We start from the raw sequence: 26145 nt of genomic DNA, 5'->3' as shown, positions 1-26145 counted from the left end.
CAAGGTCCTTCTACAATTCCTCTCAATCCACATACATTTTAGCAAACTTTGAATCATTGTGACATCTGCAAATTTGATCACCTCACTTGTTGCTCCCCTTTTCAGAACATTAACAGCACAGGTCCCAGTACAGATCTTTAAAGCACTCCACTATTGACGTTTCTCCATTTGAAAAACTGCCTTTTATCCACTGACATTTTAATTTCCTGAGGAGTCTCATGGGGGGACTTGGTCAAATACACTACATCAACTGGATCACCTTTTACTAACATGTTTCAAAAGATTCTAATAGTTTTGTAAGGCAAAACTCCCCTCCCCCCTACCCACCTTCACCACCCCACCATCCAATAAGCAGCTTCCTTTTTACAGTTACCAACTCACTTTCCCACCGCTACCCACAGCTCCCTTGTACAGTTCCACCCCCTCCCCCTCCCCCTCATACTATACCCCCTCCTCCTTGCCTTTTGTACAACAACATATGATCGCCTTATACCGTGTACAGCACCCCCTCCCATCCTACACCACCTTACCCTGTATCCCCCCTTCCCTATTACTGCCCCCTTGCATTCCCCTGCCGCCTATCGCATCTCTCATCCCCTCCTCCTCCGCCTCCCCTATGCGCTTCACCCCCCCACCCCCACCCTATCCCTCGCACTGTCTCCTCTTGTACATAATTAATTTTGTCTAATTTTGTCTAATATTGTCTAATTTTGTCTAATATGGTTTATTATATGTAATCTCGGTTTTTTAACTGTGACGCACGTTGGCTCTACAGTAAGGTTAACTTACCTTTTAACTTTCTATCCTTCCTCCACCTATCATTGTAATTTCCTTTCTCGGTTAACTGTAAACCGACATGATGTTTTTTTTACGAATGCCGGTATATAAAAGTTATAAATAAATAAATAAAATCATGTTTTCCCCATTAAGCTATGTCTACTTATATATCTAGTACTTTTGTTTATAAGAATAGTTTCTACCATTTTGCCTATATGTCTATAGTTTCCTGTATCATCCTGGTGTCCTTGTTTAAAAAAAAAAAAAAAATCTGAATTACACAGGCCACCCTCTAGTCTTATCATGGTTATTTTAAATGACAGGTTACAGATTACTAGTAATAGGTATGCAATTTGTTTGAGTTTTTTCAGAAATCTGAGGTGAATACCATCTGCTCCTCATTACTGGGTTACTCCTGAGTTTGTTACTCTGATCTAATACATCTTCCAGTTTCACAGTGTTTTGATTTAGTTGCTCAAAATCATCACCATCAAGTGTTTCAGTTGTGAGTATATCCAGAAGCAAAGATTTCATTTAGTTTTTCTATTTCCTTGTGCCTGAGCACCACTTTTACCCTTAGCAGTCTGACTCCTTCACAGGCTTTTTGATTTGAATGTACTTGGGAAAGTATTTATTAGTTTTTACCCTCAGTGGTAAGCTTCCTCTCAAATTCTTGCTTCATCTGCTTTATTACTGTTTTACATTTAACTTGCTAGTGCTTATGCTCTTCCTAGTTTTCCTTATTTAGGTCTGCTTTTCATTTTTTCAAAGGACTGTTTTGGCTGCATTTGCCTTTTTCATCTCACCATTAAACCACGGTGGCAGTCATCTGGTTTTCCTTTGACTTCTTTAATGCATAGAATACCCATTATCTGGACTTCCAAGATGGTATTTTGAACAATGTCCATGTCTTATGCAAACTTTTAACCTTGCCAACTTCCCTTTTATTTTTTTTCTAAATAATTTCCTCATTTTATCATAATCTCCTTTTTTAAAGTCAAAACCAGGTCGAGTTGCACTGAACTAGATCTAAAGTAGTTCCCCCCTCTTCCCTGGTTCCATGATCAGCTGCTGCATGAAAAGTCATTTCTGATGTGAAATGTACCCAGTCAATATTGGTGTAACTGAAATCTCCCATTATTATTGTGTTAGCATTTTACAGTCTGTTTCCTCATCCTAGCCAGGCAGGTAGAAGCATACCGCCCAACTACTGTACTCTTCCTTGTCACATCTGGAATTTCAAAATTTTTATCCAGCTCGGCTTTATGTCTTCCTTAACACATAATGCCACTTCTCTACCAAATTGATGCTCCCTGACATGTTGATACAATTTGTATCCTGAAATCAGTGTCCCTTTGGTTATCCTCCCTTCCACTAGCTCTCCTGAGACATCTATTATGACTATTTTGATTTAGTGCCACACATTATAATGCTCCATTCTTATTTTTCAGACTTCTTGTATTTGCATACAGACATTTTAAGTGTGCTTTTTTAATTTGTATTTCTCTTTTTAGAATTCACAACTGCATATTAGCAGATGGTACAGGCAGTCTGGAGTCAATCATATCTGCGTGCTCTTTATTTAAGAGCATCTGGGCTACTTCAACCTTAAAAAAACAGACTGAAAAAGTGGCAGGCTATGGCATGCTGGGTGGCAGACTACAGCATTTCCTGAATCCATTATTTGTCCTCTTAAACTGGCATGCGCCAAGCCACCAACTAGGTGGCTTCTGTAGAGCCAACTGGTGGCTTGGTCCATAGCACAACTTCAAAGGAAATGCTGACCAGATCCAAGAGATGCCATGGCTTGCCAACCAGCAGTTTCCCAGGTCCTATAAATTGATTTTTGTAGGGGTTTTTTTTTTGGTTTTTTTTTTAAGTAGTTTTGTTTGTTCGTTTTAAATTGAACACAGAAAACCTTTTTCTTCCAATGCTCCTTTCAGATGCCCATTTTATCTAAAATTTAGTTTTTGTAGTGAAACCCATGGTTGCTTTAAGGAAAACGTAAAATGTTACAATATTTTACTGTACAATAATCTATGCACCAGTTTCTCTGGTTTGTGTAGTATTACGTTCACTACAATTTTAGACTGTATTAAGTGAAAAATATGAATATAGAAGCCTACCTGATAAAGGACAGTGACATTCTTTGTATTCAAATATATAAATTATGACAACTTTAACCTGCTGAACTTCAGGGTTTCTTTAAAAGAATGGAGTGGAAGAGTAGCCTAGTGGTTAGAGCAGTGAGCTATGAACCAGGAGACCAGGGTTCAAGTCCCACTTTACCCTCCATTTCCTGAGGTGCAAACTTAGAGTGTTAGCCCTCTGGGGATAGTGGAATCTAAATAAATCTCTAATAATTTAAAAAGCAATCTTAAGATTTTTTCTTCTTCCTAATACAGTTGCTTAGTTGATAAAATTTTTCTTCTGGGCTCTCCCCTGGTAATTTTTAGTTTAATACTAATACTGCTAATTGGGAGACCTATAATAAAGAAAGAATTAGAGGGGAAAAATAATCAGCTCTTAATTATGTACACTTGACGTAAGATACATTTGAGTATATGTGCAAAATATTCCTGAGAAAGCTCTCTAATGTGCAAACAGCTAATAAAAAGTTTTCAAACCTAAAAGTTATTCTATTTTCACTTCCTAGTTTAATAGTAGATTTTAGAATGCATTTTATATTTTATTACTCCTGTACTAATACTGCTTGCCAAAACATCAAAGGTTGAGCAATTTAATACAGTTCTCACTCAAAATTCACTAGGGTTCAGTATGATAGAGAAGGGAATTTCCACTTACCTTAAGATCTCTATGAACAATATGCTTTTGATGGCAGTACTGCACTGCAGACACTATCTGGATAAAAAACAAGTCTCCTTACTTAAGTGCTACTTCAAAGCAGCAGATTTGTGATTAGACATTTCAGTATTGATACAACTTAAAATAATGAAAATGCAATCAGAAAACACGCAGTTTATTCATTTCCAGAAGTGAGCTTGAGATGGATTACAGTGTAAACAAAAGTACAAAGTCACTCATGGTTACTGGCTGTTCATAACATTCTGTGATTTGGATAGTATGATGTGATGTGCAAAAGATATGGATAAGAACAGAATGGAAGCAGTCCAGAGAAAGGTGACCAAATGGTGTGGGGTCTGCAACAAAAGCCACATGAAATGGAACTGAAGGACCTGAATATGTATGCCCTGGAGGAGAGGAGGTGCAGGGAGATATGATACAGATCTTCAAATACCTGAAAGGTATTAATGATGCATAAACCTCAAACCTTTTCTACTGGAAAGGAAACCGCAGAACTAGAGGTTTTGCTATAAAACTCCAGGGGGGATGACTCAGAACCATCATCAGGAAATATTTACAGAGAGGGTGGTGGATGCATGGCTTCCCTAGCAGAAGAGGTGGTGAAGACGAGAACGGTGATGGAATTCAAAAGGGCGTGGGATAAACACTGCAGACCCCTACAGGCTAAAGGATGGAAATGAAAGAATGAGGTAACTTGTTAACTTTGCAACACTTTTACATAGGGGTAACCTGCACAGAGCAGCAGTCACTACCAAAAGCAACTTGCTGGACAGATTGGATGGACAGTTTGGTCTTTATCTGCCATCATCTACTATGTTACCATATGAAACTCAGAACTAGTAACTCAGTATGTTTCCCATTTTTATCTTGCCAATCATTTGAAGCAAAGCAAGATTTTCCTTAGAGAGGTCTAACAAAATGAGACAAATGTCCCAAATCCAGAACTTCTATAAGAAAAGTTAGAGGTAATGCTGTTGATTGGTACATTTACAGCATGAAAATAAGCATCATTTCTTTAGTAACTGGTTCTTACAAATATGCCATGAGTTCTTAGTAAGAAATTGTAAGAGGCGGCAAATTGGGAAGACGACTAGGTAGGTCTTACAGTTCTTGTCCACCATGGTATTCTGTTTTCAAAACACGGTATGTCAAAAGCAGTATGAAGGGAAGGTTCCTGCTTAATGTGAAACATTTAACATACTGTGCCTTGCAAAAAAGTCTTCACAACATTGTACATTTTTCACATTTTGTCTAAAAAATCAAAATCCATGAAAGAAAAATTATAGAAATATTCCAAAAGTAATTAAATTTAAAAACTTTAAATTAAAAAAAAAAAAAAAAGAGCCTTGATTATGGAAGTCTTCACACCCTTTATCACAGCAAATCCAAATTAACTCCAGTTCAAAAAAATTGCCTTAAGACCCGTAAAGCCAAGTTGCTTATCAGTAACAGGTGCTCTCCAAGAAGACAGCAGGATGTCAGTCCTCACAAAAGGGTGACATCATCCAATGGAGCCTGGCACAGAAAATGTATGTCAAAGTTTCTAGAACTTTGACTGAGACTCTCTGGGCATGCATCCACGCAGGGTCCTCTCAGTCTTATAACAGAATTCTAGATAAAATAATTAAACAAGAAAACCCGCGAGGTGAAACCCAACTCCCACGGGATGGTGGGCAGGTTTCATGAGAACTGACAACCTACTGTCCTCAGAGAACACCTATTACAGGAAAGCAACTCTGCTTTCTCTGTATGGCAGCCCTCTCACATGGGTGAATCCCTAGCTACAGGCTGCCCCCCCCCCCCCCCCAGTATAAAAGGGAACCAACAAAACAGGAGCCAACGGACACAACAACGTTTTGTTGATAACAGGCAGGGGGCAGCCTGAACAGAAAGAACAAGACTTAGGAACAGAGTTGAGTTCTAAATCTCAAACAAGTTCCAAAGGACAGATTGGCCAAACCTGCTGTCGCAACCATCCCTATCCAGGTAATAAGATGTGAATGAGTAGATAGAACTCCATGTCATAGCTCTGCAAATCTCCTCCATGGGGACTGCTTGCAAGTGGGCCACCAAAGCTGCCATGACTTGAATAGAATGAGCCTTAACATGGCCTCAAAATTACAATCCTCCTGGGCATAATAGAAGTATATGCAGTCTGCTTGGCAACAGCGATCTCCAACCTGTTCTGATCAAAAGAAATAAAAAGTTGGGTGGACTAGCTATGGGCTTCTTTTGGCTCCAGATAGAAAGCTAAGGCTCTACTGTAGTTCAAACTGTACAGGGCTCATTTGCCTTGGTGCGAATGGGGCCTGGGAAAAAATGTAGGCAGGACAATGGAAGCCCAATACCACCCTTAGGCAGGAATGTATGGTGCGTTCGCAAAACCACTCTATCAGGTGGATAAATCACTAAGGCCTGGAGCTCATTGACCTTGCATGCTGAAGTGATCGCCACCAAAAAATGATTTTCTAGGTGAGGTACTTCAGGTCATAGGAGCACAATGGCTGAAAGGGAGCATTCATCAGCTGAGCCAACACTACACTGAGGTCCCAAGACACCGCACGAGGCCTTAAGGGAGACTTCAACTGAAGCAGACCTCACATGAACTATACAACTATAGGCTGTACAGAAATGGGCTTACCCTCTACACTGTGATGATATGCGCCAATCACACTTAGGTGAGCCCTGAGTTGGTTTTCAGACCAGCTTCCGAAAAGTGCAGAAGATAGTTAAGCAGTTTCTGTGGAGAGCAGGAGACAGGATCTAAAGCCTTTTGCTCAAACTACACAGAAAACCTCCTCCACTTCAGTGTACAAGACTTTCTAGTGGAAGGCTTTCTGGAAGCTACAAGTAGCTAAGACACATCCTCTGAAAGATCGAGTGGTTGCAGAATCAGCCTCTCAACATCCAGGCTGCGAGTGACAGGGCCTGCAGGTTGGGATGCTGCAACTTGCCACAATCCTGGATGATGAGATCTGGGGAATAACCCCAGTCTGCTCAGTTTCCTGAAGGACATCTCCAGAAAGAGTGGAAACCAGACCTGTCCCTGCCAATGAGGGGCAATGAGAATCATAGTCCCTTTGTCCTCACGAAGCTTCAAAGTCTTCACCACCAGTGGAGCTGAAGGATATGCATACAGAAGACCAGCTCCCCAATAATGGGTGCAGGCATCTGAGGCTGGTCTGGTCTTGTGTCCTGTACAGGGAGCAGAACTAAAGAACCTTCCAGTTCCAAGGCAGAGCAAAGAGATCCACCTCCGGGCTTCCCCACAGGCAGAAGATCTGATTCACCACGCCTTAGGTCCAGAGACCATTTGTGGGGTCGGAAGGAGCAATTCAGTCAGTCAATTGCACTCTCCATTCTGGCCTCGAGCACCATCCCCTGAGAAAGGGCCCATAAACGTATCTGGACCACTTCCTGACACAGGAGGTACAATCCTGTACCTGTCTGTTGATATACCACATTGCAACTTGGTTTTCGGTCTGTATTAGTACAATTTTGTTCGACAGCCATTTTCTGAAAGCCTATGGAGCATAGCTGATCACCTGAAGCTCCAGGAAATTGATTTGACACAGTCGTTTCTGGAAGACTGGGTGCAGAGCCCATAGACATGAGCCCCCAGCCCAGGTTGGATGCATCCATCCTGAGTGAAATTTGGACCCATGGAATTTGGAAGGATATCCTCCTGTTCCAGATTGGAATTTACCTGCCACCAGGACAAGGAATCTCAGAGGGACGGGGTGACATGGTTGCAGTCCCATAGATCCTGCATAGCTTGTCGCCATTGGGACCTTAGGTTCCACTGGGTTATTGGCATCTGCAAATGTGCCAAGGGAACTACATGTACTAATGCAGTTATATGGCCCAACAGCCTTAACATGTGCCACGTTGAAACCTAGTGGCTCGCTTGAATCTCTGCTGAAATGGCCTTCAGAGTAATGGCCTATTGGCAGGGCAGGAAAGCCTTGGCCTTAGCCAAGTCTAGCAGGGAATCCAATGAAGTCCAACTTCAGTGACGAGCTGAGATGGGATTTGGGTTAGGCAATGATGAACCCTAGTGATTCCAGCACCCAGATGGCCGAGTACATGGACTCCATGGCTCCTGCCTGAGAGGTGCTCTTGACCAGCCAAATGTCCAGATAGAGGAAAACATGGACTCCCAGCCTATGAAGGTATGCCGCCACCACGGCTAAGCATTTCGTTAAGACACATGGGGCTGATGCTAACCCAAATGTCAGAAGATGGTACTGGAAGTGCTGTTTTCCTACCACAAATCAGAGATACATCCTGTGATCAGGGAAGATCTGGATGTGAATATATGCATAGCCAGTCCCCTTTTTGCAAGAAGGGAATCAAGGTGCTTAGGGAAACCATCTTGAACTTTTCTTTTGTCAGAAACTTGTTCAAAGCCCTCAGGTCTAGGATGGGATGGAGTCATAAAGTACCGAAGTAAGATCCTCACCCTCTCCGTCCTGGTGGAACAAGCTTGACCACCCTGGCCGTTAAGAGGGAGGAGAGCTCCGCGAGAAGTACCTCCTGATGTGCTATTGGTTCCCAAAAGGGGCTCACAAGGGGGTAATTTGCGAGTTACTCAATAGATTTAACATCCATGGAGAGAATAGTCTCTCCATGGATGTTGGATAGAACCCACAGGTCCAAGGTTACACTGGGCCACCATTCACGTAGAGCTGCAGTCTTCCCCCTTCTGGAGAGTCCATTATCCCAGGTACAGCAGTCTTGGTTATACTCACTGCAATCCAGTCAAAACTCTGTTCCCGGAGCTGACTGAGGTGTTAGCTGGGTCTTTGGGGCCCTCTGTTACCTGAGACGGCTACGAAAGGCCTTCTGCTGCTGACAAGAGTTGAGGAGGCAAAGGATAGTATCTACTCAAGTGGAAGAAAGAATTCCTGTAGCCAGACCTTGAGGACCTCCTAGCAGAGAAGGACAGATTCTGGGTGTCAATGGAGAGCTCCTGGAATGTTGCATGGTGGTCCTTCATTTGAGACACCGCAGCTTTTACTTTCTTTCCAAAGACATTCTCTCCAGTACACGGCACATCAACAAGTCCCATCTGCACTTCCTGACAGAGATCAGAGGCCCGCAGCCATGCAAATCTAGATTCTTGATGAAGTTTCAAAAAAAACACTGTAGGTCGAACTGATCCCATGTTTTCTGCACTCCAAGCAATTAATCACCAGCTACTGGAGGGTGTCCTGCTGCTGCTGTTGGGGCAATTGCTTGGCCACCTCCTGCTTCAGGAGGTCTCACATATACTGGCCTATACAGAGCTGGTAAGCTGCTGTGCAGGCAATGTGCATAGTACCCTGAAACATTTTTCTCCCTAGACCATCCATGGCTCTCTGATCCTTCTCGAGGGGCGCAGAGGATTGGGTCAGAGTGCACTTGGCCTTCTTGAAAGCAGAATCAATCTCCGATTGATGGGGAAGCTGGCGCTTATCAAATCCAAGAGCCTACTGGACGAGATAAATCGCACTGGCCTTCCTGTTAACAGGAGGAACAAGAGAGGATATTCCCACATTTGAACAGTAAACTCCACAAGTATTTTGTGTATTGGGACTACCATGATTTCAGTCTGCAACTGTAGAGGGATGGCCTCTGCCATCGCTCTGGCAAACCTTGCAAAGGAGAAGATTTCCGGAGGAGACTTCCTTCTGTTGGCAGGAGGAGACTATTCTGAGGAGAGATCATCAATGTGCTGTCGGAAACATCGGAGTCGCCCCACCCCAGGGTCATAGGGGCCTTCACCTTCACTACTGTACGCAGGAGACAGGGCTCCGGACACTCGGCCTCCAGCCAGTAGTATGGAAACATGTGTGGGGGCTCAGGCCCCGGTGCCGCCCCTTTCACTGGGGGAGCTTCCTCCTTCAAGGAACTGTGGACAGATACAAGACAGGCCGAGGGTGCCACCAATGCCCCACCAGACAGACATAGATACCGCCCCAGGTACTAACACAGGCTGTGTCAGTAACACACCGATGAACGCATGCAGGGAATTCCAACAGTGGCTCAAAGAGGGATGATGCTGGCCTCGGTACTCTGACGCCGAGGTCATACACCACTTTCTCCATGGCCATCAGCACATGCTTCTCCAACTCCTCCTTGCACAGCACCAATGCCAAGACCATCTGGGACAGAGGTGGTATGATCAGATCCTCTTCGAACCGAGAAAAGGATTGGTGGGCATCAGGACCAGTGGAGACTGTGCAAACCCCGAGTAGTGGAGGACTGGCACTCCTCACCATAGGAACGCTTCGAGGCATTACAGCAGGTGCTGGTGCATCCCCATCCCGGCACCACGCATCAACGGGGACTGATGCTAATGCTTCTTCGGCTTCCTTCGATGTTCAGATTGGTCCTTCTGCGGTGCGAAAGGCTATGAATTTGATGTTTTCGATCGGAGGGAGGCAGATGATGGCCTGTCTCCAGCATCCCTGGCAACTGCTGGCATTGACTGAATCAATGGTCCTGCTGTCGTCGATGACTGTGTCCATCAGTGCAGCTCCAGGGTCCCTCGATGCCAATGGACCAGTCTTAGCTGTCCCAAAGAATCGCTTTATCTTGTCGAGCCGGATCTTACATCCTTTAGGGTCGTCTGGGCACACTTGTTACAACCCCAGACATCATGTGATGCCCCCAGGGAGAGGACACTTCTATCATGGGGGCCTGTGATAGACACAAGCTTTGTGCCGGAGGGCATCACTTGAAACCGGATGCAGTCATGTCATGAAACAAATGGGATGCAATATCGAAATTGATGGCGGTAGCACTCAGTGGCTGGCAGGCACTAAGAATGCCACTGCCCCAGGGATAGACAAAGAAAACTTACCCAAAAACATTGATAAATGGAAAAATGAGAGGAGGACCCATGCTGACTGCATGAACCCAAAAAATACGAGAGAGAAAAACCTCAGTTTGAAAATGTTTGTAAAAAGGCTCTGCTATTTGCCACAACACATGAGGATCCACAGGAAAGAAGAGACTGAGAGGACCCCACATGGATACATGGTATATTGCATGTGTGAGCATGCCCAGAAGGACTCAGTCAAAGTTCTAGAAACTCTGACATAAGTTTTCCTGCCAGGCTCCATCGGATGATGTCACCCATATGTGAGGATTGCCATCCTGCTTGTCCTTGAAGAGTAAGTTAAACAGAGCCCACCTTTGTCCAATCACAATAGTTGAGTTGATTTCAATACCCCTGGATGAAGAATCAAGCAGTTTCTGTTGTATAAAGTGAATATTAGGCAAAGGTCAAAACATGCCAAACAATCTACTGCTGAAAGAGCTCTGGGATAATGTATTCAAAAAACGGTGCAGACCGGGGAATGCAATATGAATTCCAATTTTTTTTTTAATATTCCTTGAGGCATGGTCAGGTCCACTATTGTATAATGAAAACAGTATGGCCCCACTAAGATATTCCAAAGTCAATAGCTGTAGGTTAAGGAAACTGCTGCAGAAGATTACTATGAGGCCTAAGGTTACTATAAAAGAACTAAACTACTGACTATTTAACAATTTCAAGATTACTCCAACATGGCCTGTATGAGAAGTTGGCAAAAAGAAAGCCATTGTTGAAGAAAAGCCATATGATGTGACACATATTTGCAAATAATTATTTAAAGAATACTGTACACATGGGAGAAGGTTTTCTGCTGTGATGAGACCGATGTAGAACTTTTTGGACTCGATGCTAAGAATGACATTGGTGTAAAACACACAGCACATCACCCTGCTAATGCTAGTCCTGCAATAAAGTGTGAGGGTGGTGGCATTATGTTGGGGGGATGTTTTGCAGCAGCAGAGAGAGGGAGGCTTGTGAAGATCCAGGGAAAGATAGATGGTGTAAAGTAGAGGCAGATCTGCCCCTAGTAGCCCAGTCAGTCAAAGCTCAGACCTAAATCCAAAACAATCTATGGCAAGACTTGAAACTGCAGTCCACAGATAATTCCCAGCCAACTTGAAAGAGCTTGAGTTAGCTGACAAGAAGAAAGGGCAAAAACTGCACCATCCCACTGTGCAAAGTAGGTAAACACCTAACCTAAATGATTCATGGCTATCATTGCTGCAAAAAGGGCTTCCACCAAGTACTGAAACAAGGGGTGTGAAGATTTATGCAATCAAGATTCCCCCCCCCCCCCCCTTAATTACTTTGGAATAATTCTGCAAGTGTTCTTTCATTATTAAAGTGTAGAGTATGTTGTGTAGATCAGTGAAACAAACTCGTATTTTAATGTGTTTTGATTTGTATTTTTTTTAGACAGCAGAATCTGAAACATTTACAAGGGTTTTACAAGGCACTGTGTCAAAATTCCTGACAGCCTACAGATTATAAATGTTCTTCTAGGATCCAATAAATAAGGGTTTTCTCCTTGTCTGAAACTAAGGAACACCACTTGCCAAATCTCATGACTTAACTTATATAATGCTAATTTTAAGTTTTGGCTGTCATTGAAGAACTAGCTTTAACCTTTAAAAAACAGAATAATGGAGTAGATCAGATTTGATTTTTAAAGTCATTACAAGTGATTTTTAAAGTCATAAAATGAACCTCCCAAGATCATTTTATGTAAAAGTGTGTTTTGACATCTTTTGCCTCCTGTAATCAACTACTGGGAGATATAAGAATGCCAGTACCAAGAATGTAAAAAACTCCAAAACTACTTTCAGTTCACTCGTTTTTCTTGTCCAATACACTACAACATGAACCATGTCATTTCATTTTTGCTGTTCTTTTAACCTAACAATAGTTCAGCTCACAGAAATAAAAGTGCTATAGTGTCCTGGCTTTAAGATTACAATTTTCAAACAAAGAGTTTTATATAAAACTTGAAAATATATTTCCTACACACCTGTCTAAATTTAGCTCTTGCTTCTTTTTCCTTCATTCTTCCACGTACAACCAAATAGTCAAATACTTCTCCTGCAATTAAGAACACGAAAAGGATAAGTAAGCAACTGTCAAGATTTCAGTACCACAATATTGATTAATCCCCAAAATAACCAAATCAAGCACTACTATTCTCAAAGACTCTGGGATACATGGGTCGGTAATGCAAGCTGTCGATAAGCAAGCTGAATTAGCAGGTGTTTACAAAGAGGATGTTGGGGAGATACCTGTGCCAGAAATGGTATTCAATGGTGACCATTCAGAAGAACTGATACAAACCACTTTGAAGACAGAAGACATAATATTGCAGATTTGCTACTCTTTGTCAATCGCTCAGACCAGACGGTATACATCCCAGCGTTCTGAAAGAACTCAAAAATAAAAGTGCTGAACCAGCACACCAATCAATCTGCTTTTAAAAACAGACTTGGGAAAAGTTTTAATTTCTCATTCTCCTGCATGCCTCCTACTTCCTCTGCTACCAAATTAACTTTTGCAAAGAGGAGGAGGAAATTACTGCTTTAAGAAACCCAACGTTTAATCTAACAGCCAAGTAGGGAAATACAAATCAAATGAAAATTATTTTCAGAGAATTAAATAAAGAAATATTTATCAAAGCTTGCAGGAAACCTTTATAGGAGAATGAACATCTAGCATCTCTTCCTTCATATGGAAGCAGGATGAGACACCCCAACAATATTCTGTATATCACCAATAGGAAATCCTAGCTCAGGAATTCTAACAGCCGTTTTTGGGGGGTTGGTAACCACCAAACTCTGTTGACTGGTCAGGACAGACAATTCCATAGCACAAAAAACCACTAAAAAATTTGACACAATCAAGTTTGATCAATCAATGCAAAAGAGCGGTTTACAAGAAGAGCTCCAAAATGGAAAATTAACTCCACATTTGGCTGTATCCATGCAAGATAGATCATGAAGTAAAAAAAAAACAAAACAGAATATTTGAAAAAGAATATAACTATAACTCAGGAAAATTATACACAGTAATGAGCTTTATACACAGATTACACATGATCATCATTGATTAGGAAACAAACCTATATATTAATGTAATCAATGAAAATACAAGAATGAAGGGGATACAGCTAAAGCCTATATATTTCCATACATGTTCTCCTGAATAAAATTTAATAACTATATAAAGAAGTCAGAACCCTATAAATAACACATTTAACCAAACATTACTAGCAAAACTGATTTTTTTCTGCATTCATAGAAATACCATCTAAATATTTGGGCAATATAAAGTCTACAGCCATTAGGTTTAAAAGAAAAATACACTTTTCAGTACGATATAAAAGGTGTATCGGTTTTGTGTAGTTTATCTAACAAGGGATACAGTGCAGCTAACCGCCATTAGCTGGTTTGGGGAATCCTGATTCAAACCTCATATCTGAAGGAGGGACAAGACGCAGTTTCCTTTCCTTCCTTGACATTCCACAAAGAAAAATAAGAGCAATAGGAAAGACTTCGGTGGTCTGAATTAACAAGGCCCAAAACACAAACAAACCTCCCAAGTTCATTTTTCAAGTACAAATCATCATAAGATTAAAACGAATTCCTGGGTGGAAAACAAACATGACAAAATGAATCCTTGTCACACTTAGGACTCCAAGAAATAAACTCTGCACAAGGAAAATTCAATAGCTAAAGCCAAGGAACTCCAGAAAAGCAGAGCTGCTTACCTGTAACTGGTGTTCTCAGAGGTCGGCAGGATGTCACGGCTCACATATGGGTGACATCATCCAATGAAGCCCGACATGGAAAAACTATGTTAACTTTTCTAGAACTCCACTGAGCATGTTCAAGGCATGCCAACATACCCTTTAGACTCTTTATAGCAAAGAATGGAAATACATGTTGGCAAAATCAAATCCAGAGTCGGTTTCATGAGCACTAACATCCTGCTATCCTTAGGGAATACCTGTTACAGGTAAGCAACTCTGCTTTCTCCAAGGACAAGCAGGATGACAGTCCTCACACACAGGTAAATCCCTAGGTACAAGCTTGCCCCCAAAGTAAAAAGGGGCAACAAAACTAGTGCCAACAGGCACAATAAACACTGCTTTTGCTGACAGCTAGCCTTTTTCATATTTTATTCCTCATCTATGGGGGGCAATCTGGAACAAAAACAATGGGCTTTAGAAGGTAAAACAGTTGGGTTCTAATACCTCAAACAAATTCTGATGGTTAGATTGGCCAAAACTACTCTCACGGCCATACCTATCCAGATAGTAATGCGATATAAATAAGTGGCGAGCACTCCATGTTGCAGCCTTGCAGATCTCCTCCATGGAGACTGATTGCAAATGAGCCTTGACATGGCCCACCAGATTCAACCCTGCCTGGGCATAACAGAAGGAGATGCAATCTGCTAGTCAATTAGAGAAAAGTCTATTTGGCAACGGCAATTCCCAGCTTGTTTGCAACAAAAGAAACAAAATGTTAGATGGAATTTTTATGGGCTTCAGTCCACTCCAGGTAGAAAGCCAAGGCTCTCTTGCAGTTCAAACTGTGTAGCTTTTTTTCACCTTGGTGGACATGGGGCCTGGGGAAAAATGTTGGAAGGACAACTGACTTGTTAAGATGGAATTCAGTTACCGCTTTAGGCAAAAACTTAGGAAGGGGGTGCAGGACCACCCTTATGGAAAAACTTGATAAAAGATAGATAAGTTACTACAGCCTGAAAGCTCACGGACTCAGTGTGCCGAAGTGACCACCATCAGAAATACAACCTTCCAGGTCAGGTACTTCATGTCACAAGAGTGCAGTGACCATACTGAGGTTTCAAGACATAACAGGAAGTCTGATGGAAGGCTTCAAATGAAGGAGGCTCCACATGATACCTACAACTAAAGGCTGTACAGAAATAGGCTTACCTTCTATATGATAAAGGTAGGACAGCAATCACACTGAGGTGGACCCTAACAAAGGTGGTTTTGAGATCAGCTTTAGATAAATGAAGACAGTAATCAAGCAGTTTGTGTGTGGAGCAGGAGAAAGGATCTAGTTCCTTTTGCTCACACCATACGGCAAATGTCCTCCACTTCAGTACCTCTTTCGAGTGGCATCCTTCTGTGAAGCCACAAGAACATGAACCACATTCTCAGATAGTGCAAAGGGTTACAGAATCAACCACTCAGCATCCAAGCAGTGAGTGACAGGGATTTGAGGTGGGAATGGTGCAAGCCGTCTTGATTAGAACCAGGGAAAAATCCCAGCCTGATTAGTTTCCTGATGGACATCTCCCGCAGGAGCGTGAACCAGACCTCTCTCAGCCAAAAGGGAGCTACAACCATCATGGTCTCCTTGTCTTCTATGAGCTTAAAAAACAAAACAAAACAAAAAAAAAAAAAACCTTTTACTATTCATGTAAATTGGAAGATATGCACGTAGAAGACCTTGCCCCAAAGTAAAGTGCCCAAAGCTTTGCTACATGGCCTCTGTCTTGAACAGAAGAGAGGGATCTTCCTGTTCTAAGAAAACGCACATAAATACACCACTGGCATTCCCCCAACAGCAGATCTGGCTTGCTACTTCTTGATTCAGGGACTACTACTAATGTGGTGACATGGACTGACTCAGTCTGTCTGCCAACACATTCTCAATGCCGGCCAAGTAAGTGACTGAGAACCATACCCTGAGAAATGGCCCAGCCCCACAACTGAAGAGCCTCCTGACACAGGAGGTGCAAGTCCATACCTCCTTGCTTGTTGATGTAATATATCGCCCTTGACTGTCTGAATAAGGATGACCCAATCTCTGAAATCCCATAGAGTGTACTGAATTGCCTGAGGCTCCAGTAAATTGATTTGGTGCAACTTTTCCTGAGTGGATCAAGAGCCCTGGGTGCAGAGTCCATCTACTTGAGCCTTCATCCCAGTTTGGACACGTCTGTTGTGAGGACAATTTGGACTGGAGCAATTTGGAAAGAAATTGCTCTGACTAGATTGGAATTGTCCTGCCACCAGAACAGAGAGTCCCTGAGAGGTTGGGTGATCCGGATGCTGTCCTGTAGATTGAGCTGCAGCCACTGAGACCTTAAGATCCACTGGGCTCTTCTCATGTAGAAATATGCCATGGGAGTTACATGCACAGTTGAAACCATAAAGCCCAACAGTCTCAAGATTTGCCAAGTTGATGTCTGTTGACTCATTTATATCTCCTTCGCTGTAGCCTTCAGTATGGTGGCCCTTTGCTGCAAAAGGAAGGTTTTTATCTGAGTCGTGACTAGCAGAGCTCTGATAAACTCCAATAGAAATGGACTGAGATGTTTTAGATCATTGATAAACAAATCCTAGTAACTCCAACACCTGATGCGCATCAACTCCTCGACTCCTGCCTGAGAATTTTTTAACCAGCCAATTGTCCAAGTAAGAAAACATATGCACCCCAAACTTACATAAGTGCATCACAACCATGGCAAGGAATTTTGTGAAGACAGCAGAAAGCAATATTGGAGGTTAAGATTTCCTACTGCGAATTGGAGATATTTCCTGAGACTGGGAAAAATCTCCGAGATCGAAAGAGCTGGGCCAGTCCCTCCTTTGAAGAAAGGGAATTAAGGTGGCCATGGAAATTATCTTGAACTTTTCTCTTTGCATGAACTTGTTCAAGGCTCTTAGGTCTAGAATGGAACAAAGTCCCCCCTATTTTTTTAGAATCAGAAAACAGCTGGAGTAGAATCCCCACCCTCTTTGCCTTGTTGGAACTGGCTCGACTGCTTGGGCCACCAAGAGGAAGGAGAGCTCCTTTAGAAGCTGTTCCTGATGCAGTATCTGGTACCCAGACGCATCTTGGGGTCAATCTGGCAGGAGACCCAATAGATTTAATTTGTACTCTCTTTTGATAATGCTGAGGACACAGTGTTCTACATTGCTACCAGTTTACGTAAAACTGCAGTCTTACCCCAACCAGAAGATCCTCTGGCATGAGTACTGAGATCCTAACTATGCTCTCTGCAGGCCAGTTAAAACTCTGCCTCAGGAGTTTGCTGGGTGCCATCTGTGGCTTAGGCACCCTCTGCTGCCTTGGAGAGGCATGAGCAGCCTGCTACGAACAGGACCGAGGGGGCGGAGAAGAGTGCCTCCTCTGCCCTACTCCTATGACTTTTTAGTTTTCTTAGGATATGGTGATGTCTTTTGTGGACTACAAACTGGTTAAAAGAAACAGAAAGTAGAATTAAATGTTCTATTTTCTCAGTGGAAAAAGGTAAACCGTGGAGTGCTTCAGGGATCTGTACTTGGACCGGTGCTTTTCAATATATTTATAAATGATCTTTGAAAAGGATATAACGAGTGAGGTGATCAAATCTGCAGAGGACACAAAATTATGCAGAATAGTTAAATCACATGGAGATTGTGATAAATTGCAGGAGGACATTGCAAAACTAGAAGATTTGGCATCTAAATGGAAGATGAAATTTAATGTTGACAAGTGCAAGGTGAAAAATAACCCATGATGTAGTTATATATTAGACTCCATATTAGGAATTATTACACAGGAAAAAGATCTAAGCATCATAGTGGATAATACCTGAAATAGTCTGCTCAGTGTGCTGCGGTGATCAAAAACGCAAACAATGTTAAGAATTATTAGAAAGGGAATAGTGAATAAAATGAAGAATATCATAATGCCTCTATAATTGCTCCATGGTGAGACCACACCTTGAATTCTGTGTGCAATTCTAGTCGCCACATCTCAAAAAAAGACATAGTTGCACTGGAGAAGGTACAGAGAAGGGTGACCAAAATGATTAAGGAGATTGAACGGCTCCCCTATGAGGAAAGGTTAAAGAGGTCACCTCTGTTCAGCTTGGAGAAGAGATAGCTGAGGGGGGGATATGACAGACGTTTATAAAACCATGAGAGTACTATAACATGTAAATGTGAATCAGATAACAGAAGGATTAGGGGGCATTATGAAGTTAGAAAGTAGCACATTCTTTTTCACTCAACACACAATTAAGCTCTAGAATTTGTTGCCGGAGGATGTGGTTAGGCCAGTTAGTATAGCTGGGTTTAAAAAAGGTTTGGATAAGTTCTGAGTAGCTGTGGAGAGCTGCTGGAGCACTGCACAATGCTCATGGATTTACTCCATCACATCCTTGACCCTCTCTCTGAAGAGATTCTCTCCAGTACACAGCACATCAGCAGGTCTTTCCTGCACTTCCAGTCAGAGATTGGTGGCCCACAGGCATAAGGATACACAGACTTGCCTGTCTACGGCAGAGACTCTTGTTGCCATTTCAAACATGGAGGTCGAACAGACCACGTGTTTTTCATGCACCAGCTCTTTGTTCACCAGTGACATCCATCACAGTGACAGAGGGCATCTTGCTGCTTAGCCAACCCCTGCACTTGATTCAGGATGTTCCACATATACTGGCCCATGAACAGCTGGTAAGCTGCTATGCAACAATAAGCATAGTACCCTAAAAATCCTCCCCCCCAATAGAATACACAGCTCTAGAATCCCTCAATGGGGGCATCACGGAGTGGGTATTGGATCTCTTGGTCTTTCTGAAAGCATATTTGATGACCAGATTGGCTTGGTAGCTGTCACTTGTTGAATCCAGGAGCTTTCTGGACAAAGTAAACCACGTCCATCTTCCTGTTTATAGGAGCCACCAACAGGGGGTTCTCTCACATCCTCATTAGCACTTCCTGAAAGATTTTGTCAACTGGGACCACAGCGATCTCCTTAGGAGGCTCCATGAAATGGAAGATATCCAGCATCTTGTTCCCAGACTCTTCCTGTCTACAACATAAGGTAATGATCTTAGCTATTACCCGCACACATCCAGTAAAAGAGGTCCTTAGTCTAAGACTTCCTTCTGCTGGTAGAGGAGAGGAGTCTAACAAAAGACCCCTAGACATCGCCACTTCAGACATCTAGAGAGTCGTAGCTGTACCCCCATAAATACTGAAAGCCTGAGTCACTGTGATCAGCATGGGAAGGATCACTCAGCACTCTGTCCTCAGCTAGTAGGTCTCAAACCAGTGCAGCTGGTTGTTTGGGCTTGGACCCTGAGGAACTCCCGTGTCTTAAGGAAGCTTCTGCTCCTGAGGAGCTGAAGATCAGCAGTGGGCTGGCAGCCTTCAACCCCGATACTCCTCTGGTCATTGGTGATGGAACGGGCATCACTGTCTGTGCCAATGCAACACCGGCGAGCACCTGAAGGGAATCGAGCAGTGACTTGAGTATCAATGCCATCTTCAGTGCCCTCGATGCCCAGGCACGGAAGCCATGCAGCACCTTTTCCGGTTCCTCCTTAAAAATCACCAATGTCAACACTGGCTGGAAGTAGGAAGGGTGACCACATTCTCTTCAGAACAAGAGGTGGATTGTTGGCATATATGAGAACTGGTGGAGACTTGTGTGCCCCTGGCATTTCCAGAGAATGTGATCTCCTCGACATAGGGCTGCTTAGAGTGGGTTCTCGGCAGGCACTGGACCATCCCCACTCATGGCACTGGGAATTAATGGAGATAGATACCAATGCTTCTTTGGCTTCCCTTGATGCTTGGCATGGAATTTCCTCTATGCCGATTTCAAAGAGGCAGATCCAGGTGTCTTCTTCAAGCAGGAGTTGACAGACAATGGTCTGTCTCACCAGTCACCAACATAATAGCTCTCCTGCCATCAGTGCACCCTGAACATTGATGCCTCTGATGCAGATGAATCAGTCTTCCTATGCCCAAACAGCTGATTGACTTAGTTGGCTAGAACTGAAATTCGGCTAAGTTAGCCAGATAACTTCTCTTCTCCAAAATCCATCAGAACGTCTTAACAAAAAAAAGAAAAAACTGGCTAGATTTTAGCCGGATGACTTATCCGGCTAAAATCTAGCCTAAGTGGCTCAGTATTCACAAACATGCCATTTAGATTGCTAACGTGAGTTATCTGTCTAAATGGCTTTTAATACTGACTTTCCTGTGTTTATCCCATGCTTTCTTGAATTCAGATATGTTTTTGTGTCTACCATATCCATCTTCTATGTAAAGAAATATTTGCTAAGAATCCTCTTGAATCTACCCCCTTTTACCCTCATCCCATGACTCCCTCCTGTCCACTGAAAGAGGCTTGCTTCCTGTACATGGAAACCATGGAGGTATTTAAATGTCTCTATCATATCTCCCCTATGTTGCCTTTCTTCTACGGTATACGTGTTTAGATCTTTAAGTCTGTCCCCAAATGCTTCTGTATGAAGACCACTGACCATTTTAGTAGCCACCCTCTGGACAGACTCCTACCAGTATGTATCCTTTTGAAGGTATGATCTCCAGAATTGTACATAGTATTCCAAAATGAGGTCTCACCAGGGTCATACACAGGGCAATATCACCTCCCTTTTTCTGCTGACCATTCCTCTCTCTATGCAGCTAAGCATCTATTTGGCTTTTGCCATCAATTTATCTACCTGTTTGACCACCTTAAGATCATCAAATGAGTCGTCAAGATGCAGCATGACTCTGGATGCATTACGTTTGGCTGCTGCAACTTCTTAAGTTTATACTTGTCTTTTTTGCTTGGTTTGAGGTTCTTTTGTTATAGTGCCTCCTAAACATAAGGTTAACTGAGTTTTTCCCCAAGATTTCCTTAACTCCTTTACTGCAGCAGAGGATGGAAACTTACGTGGAAGCAGTGAAGGGTCCCAAAAAGATGCATCCGTTATTCAGCGTGACTTGGGAGAGACTTCCCTAGCTGGAGAAGATGTTTCCCTTTCTCCTCCTTGCTCCGTTCCACCGATCTCAAGAAGGCCTCTGGGCACTGTGGTTTCCTCAATGTTTTGCGATGATGCCAAGGATTCGACCACAGGGATCGCCATCTTGCAGCTTCAATGTTATTATCTCCGATACAGGTGGATCAGTCTTCTCATGCCTGAACAGATGTTCCATGAGATCCAGTTGTCATCATCATCCTTTAGGGATCATTTCTGCACATTGGCAGCACCCATGGATGTCATGCGATGCCCTCAAGCACAGGACATATTTATCATGGGGGGTCTATAATAGATATAGTCCTGCTGCATTGAGGGCACCATTGGAATGCGCTACATATGATAGAGTGAAACAAAGGGGGGCAAAAATCAAACTCTATTGTGACGGCAAATCTATGACCTAGTGGGCACCAAGGGCCCCCACTCTCACAGGGAACAGCAGCAAACGGAGACTTAGAAAAATATTGAAAAACCTTATCTAAGGAACTGTGAGGGATGAAACCCTGGGATCATGCACCAAACATCCTGAGCTAAAGGAAAAAAAAAGCACGAAGATGTACCAAAACTTCAGAAAAATGTCAAGCGGCCCTAACTGTGACCAAAGGACTCCACAGAAAGAGAGAGACTGAAGGGACTCCACATGGACATGTAGCACACTGGCATGAATTTAGTATGCCCAGTGAGGCTCAAAGTTTTTTTGAGTCGGGTTCCATTGGTCGATGTCACCCATGTGAGAGGACTGCCATCCTGCTTGCCCTCGGAGAATGGAAGCTTCAAATGGATGACAAACAGTAGTGAGGCCTGAAGATTTCTTATATAAAAAGACAAAGCTACTGGTTTAGCTACAAATATTTATAAATTGAATTTACATTATAAAGGTTAATTTAACCTAATGAATAAGAAGCTGGCTATACTGAAATGCTGCCTTATGGGTGCAGTGTGCTATTTTCCATGTGTAAATATTTTTTTCCCCCACAATTACTTGAGTTTGGGGCATGGGGGGAGGGCACGTCCTGCTCTCTCAGACACTTGGCTTATTCAGCTAAAAATGCTTCAGACATTTCATAGTATTAGATACATATCAGAAAAATGGTTACTAGTTAGCTGTTACACATATACTGATTGACAGGTATGGGTTGACCAGATTTAAACTGTTTTCTTAACAGATAATGGTCATGGGGTTTGCAATTTCCATATTTATTCTTCTTTGTCCAAAAGGAAAGTTAATATTACTTACCTCCACTTGCATATTCCATTACTAAATAGAGTGTGTTTTCAGTTTCAATTACTTCAAATAATTTAACTACAAAGAAAAACACAAAAGTACTTATGTAACAGTGCTGTCTTGCTCCCAGAGACTGCTAATACTTAACTAATCAACTTCTGAAAAGGAATACTGCAATACTAATACTAAAAAGTTGTAGAGTGCTTAGAAGTAAAAGACCAAAATCGTTAAGCATTTCATACACTCCGTAGTGCCTACTAAATCACTGGATAGTCTCAGAGTGTGAAAATGATGGAAGGATTTTTATAAGACTCATTCACATCCATTTTGGACATGTGAACAGAGAGAAAAAGTTACCTGCTAGGAAAACAAAATTTCTCAGCTGAAGTTGTTCCACATATAAAAAGAATTTTTTTTGGAGAGGTAAAGAAAGATAAAAGATTCAAGGGGTTTGGCAAGATCAGAAAGATATTTTATTTTCCTTAATCACAATTTCACAGAGCACACACTTTAAAACTGACTGATTAAAAAAATATCTAGTTCTTCCAAGGATATATTTTAGAAAAAATATGAAGAAAGCATCTTTACCTATATTTGGGTGATTTAAAATCTTCATAATTCTTACTTCCCTGAAAAGCTGCAAAAAAAAAAAAAAAAAAAAAAAAATTAAATTTAAAATAAAAAAAAAGCACATAGATCAAAATTAACAGGAGAGCAGTAGCAAAAGCAGTAAATAACTAAGATGGCCTTACATTGTGAACATGCATTACTCAAACTCCATCACAAATGTTTTGTGGCCTGGAGCATGCCCGAATCCCCAGACACTTCAGTTAGGCAGTCCCAGAATCCTCTGCCAAAAGTACCTCGAGTTTCTACAAGAACTACATAGGCTCAGAAACAACATGAAAAATCCTGTAACCTTTAACACAAAGATAAATGTGAGGATAAAGGCTAGTGGTGGTTGGGCTCTATCTGGTCCTCTTATCAGAAAGGTGTAACTAATTAATGTATTATATTCTTTTAGAATTAGTCTATATGGGTCAGATATAATGAAACGCATACTAAAGTATAAACACAGCTACAGAGTATCTAGCTTAAGCCAAAAGTATCAGCCTTTACCAAACACGTTTATAACAAAATATAACAAGTAAACTTTAGATATCAGATACACTAATAGGAGGCACAGAAGTAATCTGTAATTATTATAGCCAATCATAGGACGGTGTGAATGGGATGTCAAAATGGAACAAAAAACATAGCTCCTGAGATGAGAAAGTGAGAGGAGCAAAAAAAAAAAAAAAAACAACAAACCCCACAAACTGGAGAAAGACAATATTGCCAATATTTGGGCATCAGTGCTGGATGAACAGTGTCAGACTGGCCATTCTTGCTGACTCTGTTGCTATATGGTGGGAAAAGAATGCACCTTTCCTTTTGGAAGCTACTTTGGTTTTAGTGTTCATGATTACACAAAATAAAAGGGTTCACACTTTCTGGTCTGTTTTTGTCTGGTGACACTCTGTAGGTATTGGGATAAGATCCCTAAGCTTGCCAGGAGATGATCACTTTCAGTTACAATTTAATGATAGATTTCTCACTTTATAACATGCGATAAAAAATATGAAAGATATGTCTAGGAGGCATATTTTACTGTTAAGTGGATCTTTCACTGAATAGGCATTAAGAAAAGCCCGAGTCTTAGAATCTGTCAACACTAAAAAGATAGGGCTTTACATAGAAACACATAACCCAGTTTTCTTTTCAAGTCTCATCAGATTTTAAGAAATATATATATATATATATATTTTATTTTTTTTTTTAGCTTGTAGGTTGTCTTTGGCAGTTTCCTTCAAGAGGCAGAATGAACAAGTATGCTGGGATGCAATCATATATCCACAACTTTCAAAACAGGATTTTTCCACTGTAAATATTCACAAAGACATCATCTCATTATGGGCCTAATATACTAAGCATTTTTCCCCATAGGAACATAATCGTCATTTCGTAACAAGTGGACCAGGGGTCTACGCTCAACATCCTCCTAATCGAACAAAATTTTGCATAGATGTTCTCTAGTCTCAAATGTAACTGTACTACATTTTTCACCTGCATCTCCATTAATTGGAGAGCTAGAGGCAGCTGAATATTGGTCTCCTCTGAGCACCATACTCCGCACAACCTAAAATAGCCATTTTGTCCAGGTGCTGCAGCCCGACTCCATCTCTCAGGGGCCTGAAATTTTGTGGATTAGTACAACTCTTGGTGGTAAGTCCCAGGGCAAAGTTTGGAACATAACGTGAGCTTTCCTCCCTTTTTATGGTCCAGCAAAATATGTGAAAAAATGTTACAAAAGAAATATAAGGCCTACTTTGACTCCTCATTGCTCCTGACCTATACTTTAATTCAAGCCCTGACTAGACCAGTAGTCATGGCCCATGGCATATACATATAAGATTTGCACCAAGAGGCTTTACAGGCAACTGGAAGCAATGATATAATTACTTAAAGACACAATGTCACTTTTTAATGCAAATTTTTGCCAATTTTCAGGTGCAAATCTCTCTACTGTGTAGTTTTTAAGCCTTTTCTTTATGTCATTTGAAAGAGCATCTTTTTTCCTACAAAAGTCGCCCTGTTTCTTTTTGGACCCGATCTTGTTTTGGGCAGAATTAAGACCCCAACGACATGCATCATTTGCATGCATGGGCACGCTATGTTAAAGAGAGGCATATTTGGCACCCTGCTGCGTAACACGCAAGTGAGCTAGAGATGTGAACCTTTACAGTGCTGTGAAGCTTGTTGTGCTTACCATGCTTTGTAGCTTATGACACACCTTGCTTCGACATACTTTTATAAATGACCCCTAAAAAATGGACACTTTATTCTGCTGTGTTATTTACTGCATACAAGCCTGAACATGCAAAAGTATCACCCTCACAAGGAGCTATGCTAATGTCATGTTAGCAGAGTGTTGTGGCAGAGATTTTGGGAACTTGCCCTGACCTGTGACACCATTGTGCTCTGTGTGTCACTGGTATCAAATTTTTCTTTGTGCCAAAGGAGGACATTGTATCAGAGCTATTCAGGATGAGAGGTTTAGCAAAGGTCATACAGTTGCTGGCACAAGGGAAAATCATCAATTCAAGCCCAGTGATGCAATTAAAATTTGCGAATGACATCGCCTCATTCATCGCAAGTGTTCTAGGACACGAGCGTGAATATTTTCATGCCCTTCAAGTATCCAGCTTCCAACCTGGTCAATATTTAGCTTGCATCTATAATTCCTGGTGGATTGGCCATATATGCAAAGTCAACTGACGAACATATATCTTGGTCAATTTCTTGCATCCCCAAGGTCCTGCCAGGTCATTTTACTGGTCGCCCCTTAGAGACACCTGTTGAGTTCCAGAAGAGCACATTGCTACTCTTGATGCACCCATAACAACTTCATCAGGCAGGTAGTACATTTATTCACAAGCCACTTTGTCTCGCACTGATGGAACATTCAAAAACATTTGCAAGGCAAGAAAAATCACTAAGTGAATTTTTGTGAACTCTGCAGTTTAAGCAATTCTCAAATGTGTCTTGCCTTTCCTTGTTTTGTGCTTAAAAAAACCTTGGAAATCTGTGGCTGGTACCTTGTCTGGCTGTCTGGGGTGGC

The 26145-nt window shown here is 42.0% G+C and overlaps 1 protein-coding gene across 5 annotated transcripts in view; it reads right to left on the bottom strand.

Moving 5' to 3' along the window:
- Nucleotides 1-26145, bottom strand: part of MARK3 (microtubule affinity regulating kinase 3) — a 160360-nt gene that overhangs the window by 87755 nt on the left and 46460 nt on the right. For all 5 annotated transcript variants that reach the window (XM_029598016.1, XM_029598012.1, XM_029598014.1 and 2 more), the window contains exons 4-7: nt 23073-23121; nt 22497-22562; nt 12477-12547; nt 3583-3639 (exon numbers count right to left, since the gene is read on the bottom strand). In XM_029598016.1, coding sequence (XP_029453876.1) covers nt 3583-3639; nt 12477-12547; nt 22497-22562; nt 23073-23121 — 243 coding nt within the window. The remainder of the gene's footprint in view (nt 1-3582; nt 3640-12476; nt 12548-22496; nt 22563-23072; nt 23122-26145) is intronic.

The sequence above is a fragment of the Rhinatrema bivittatum genome, chromosome 4 (assembly GCF_901001135.1).
Source record: "Rhinatrema bivittatum chromosome 4, aRhiBiv1.1, whole genome shotgun sequence".
Classification (NCBI taxonomy): domain Eukaryota; kingdom Metazoa; phylum Chordata; class Amphibia; order Gymnophiona; family Rhinatrematidae; genus Rhinatrema; species Rhinatrema bivittatum.
The sequence above is the reverse complement of the archived record's forward strand: the minus strand, read 5'-3'. Positions and strand labels throughout refer to the sequence as shown.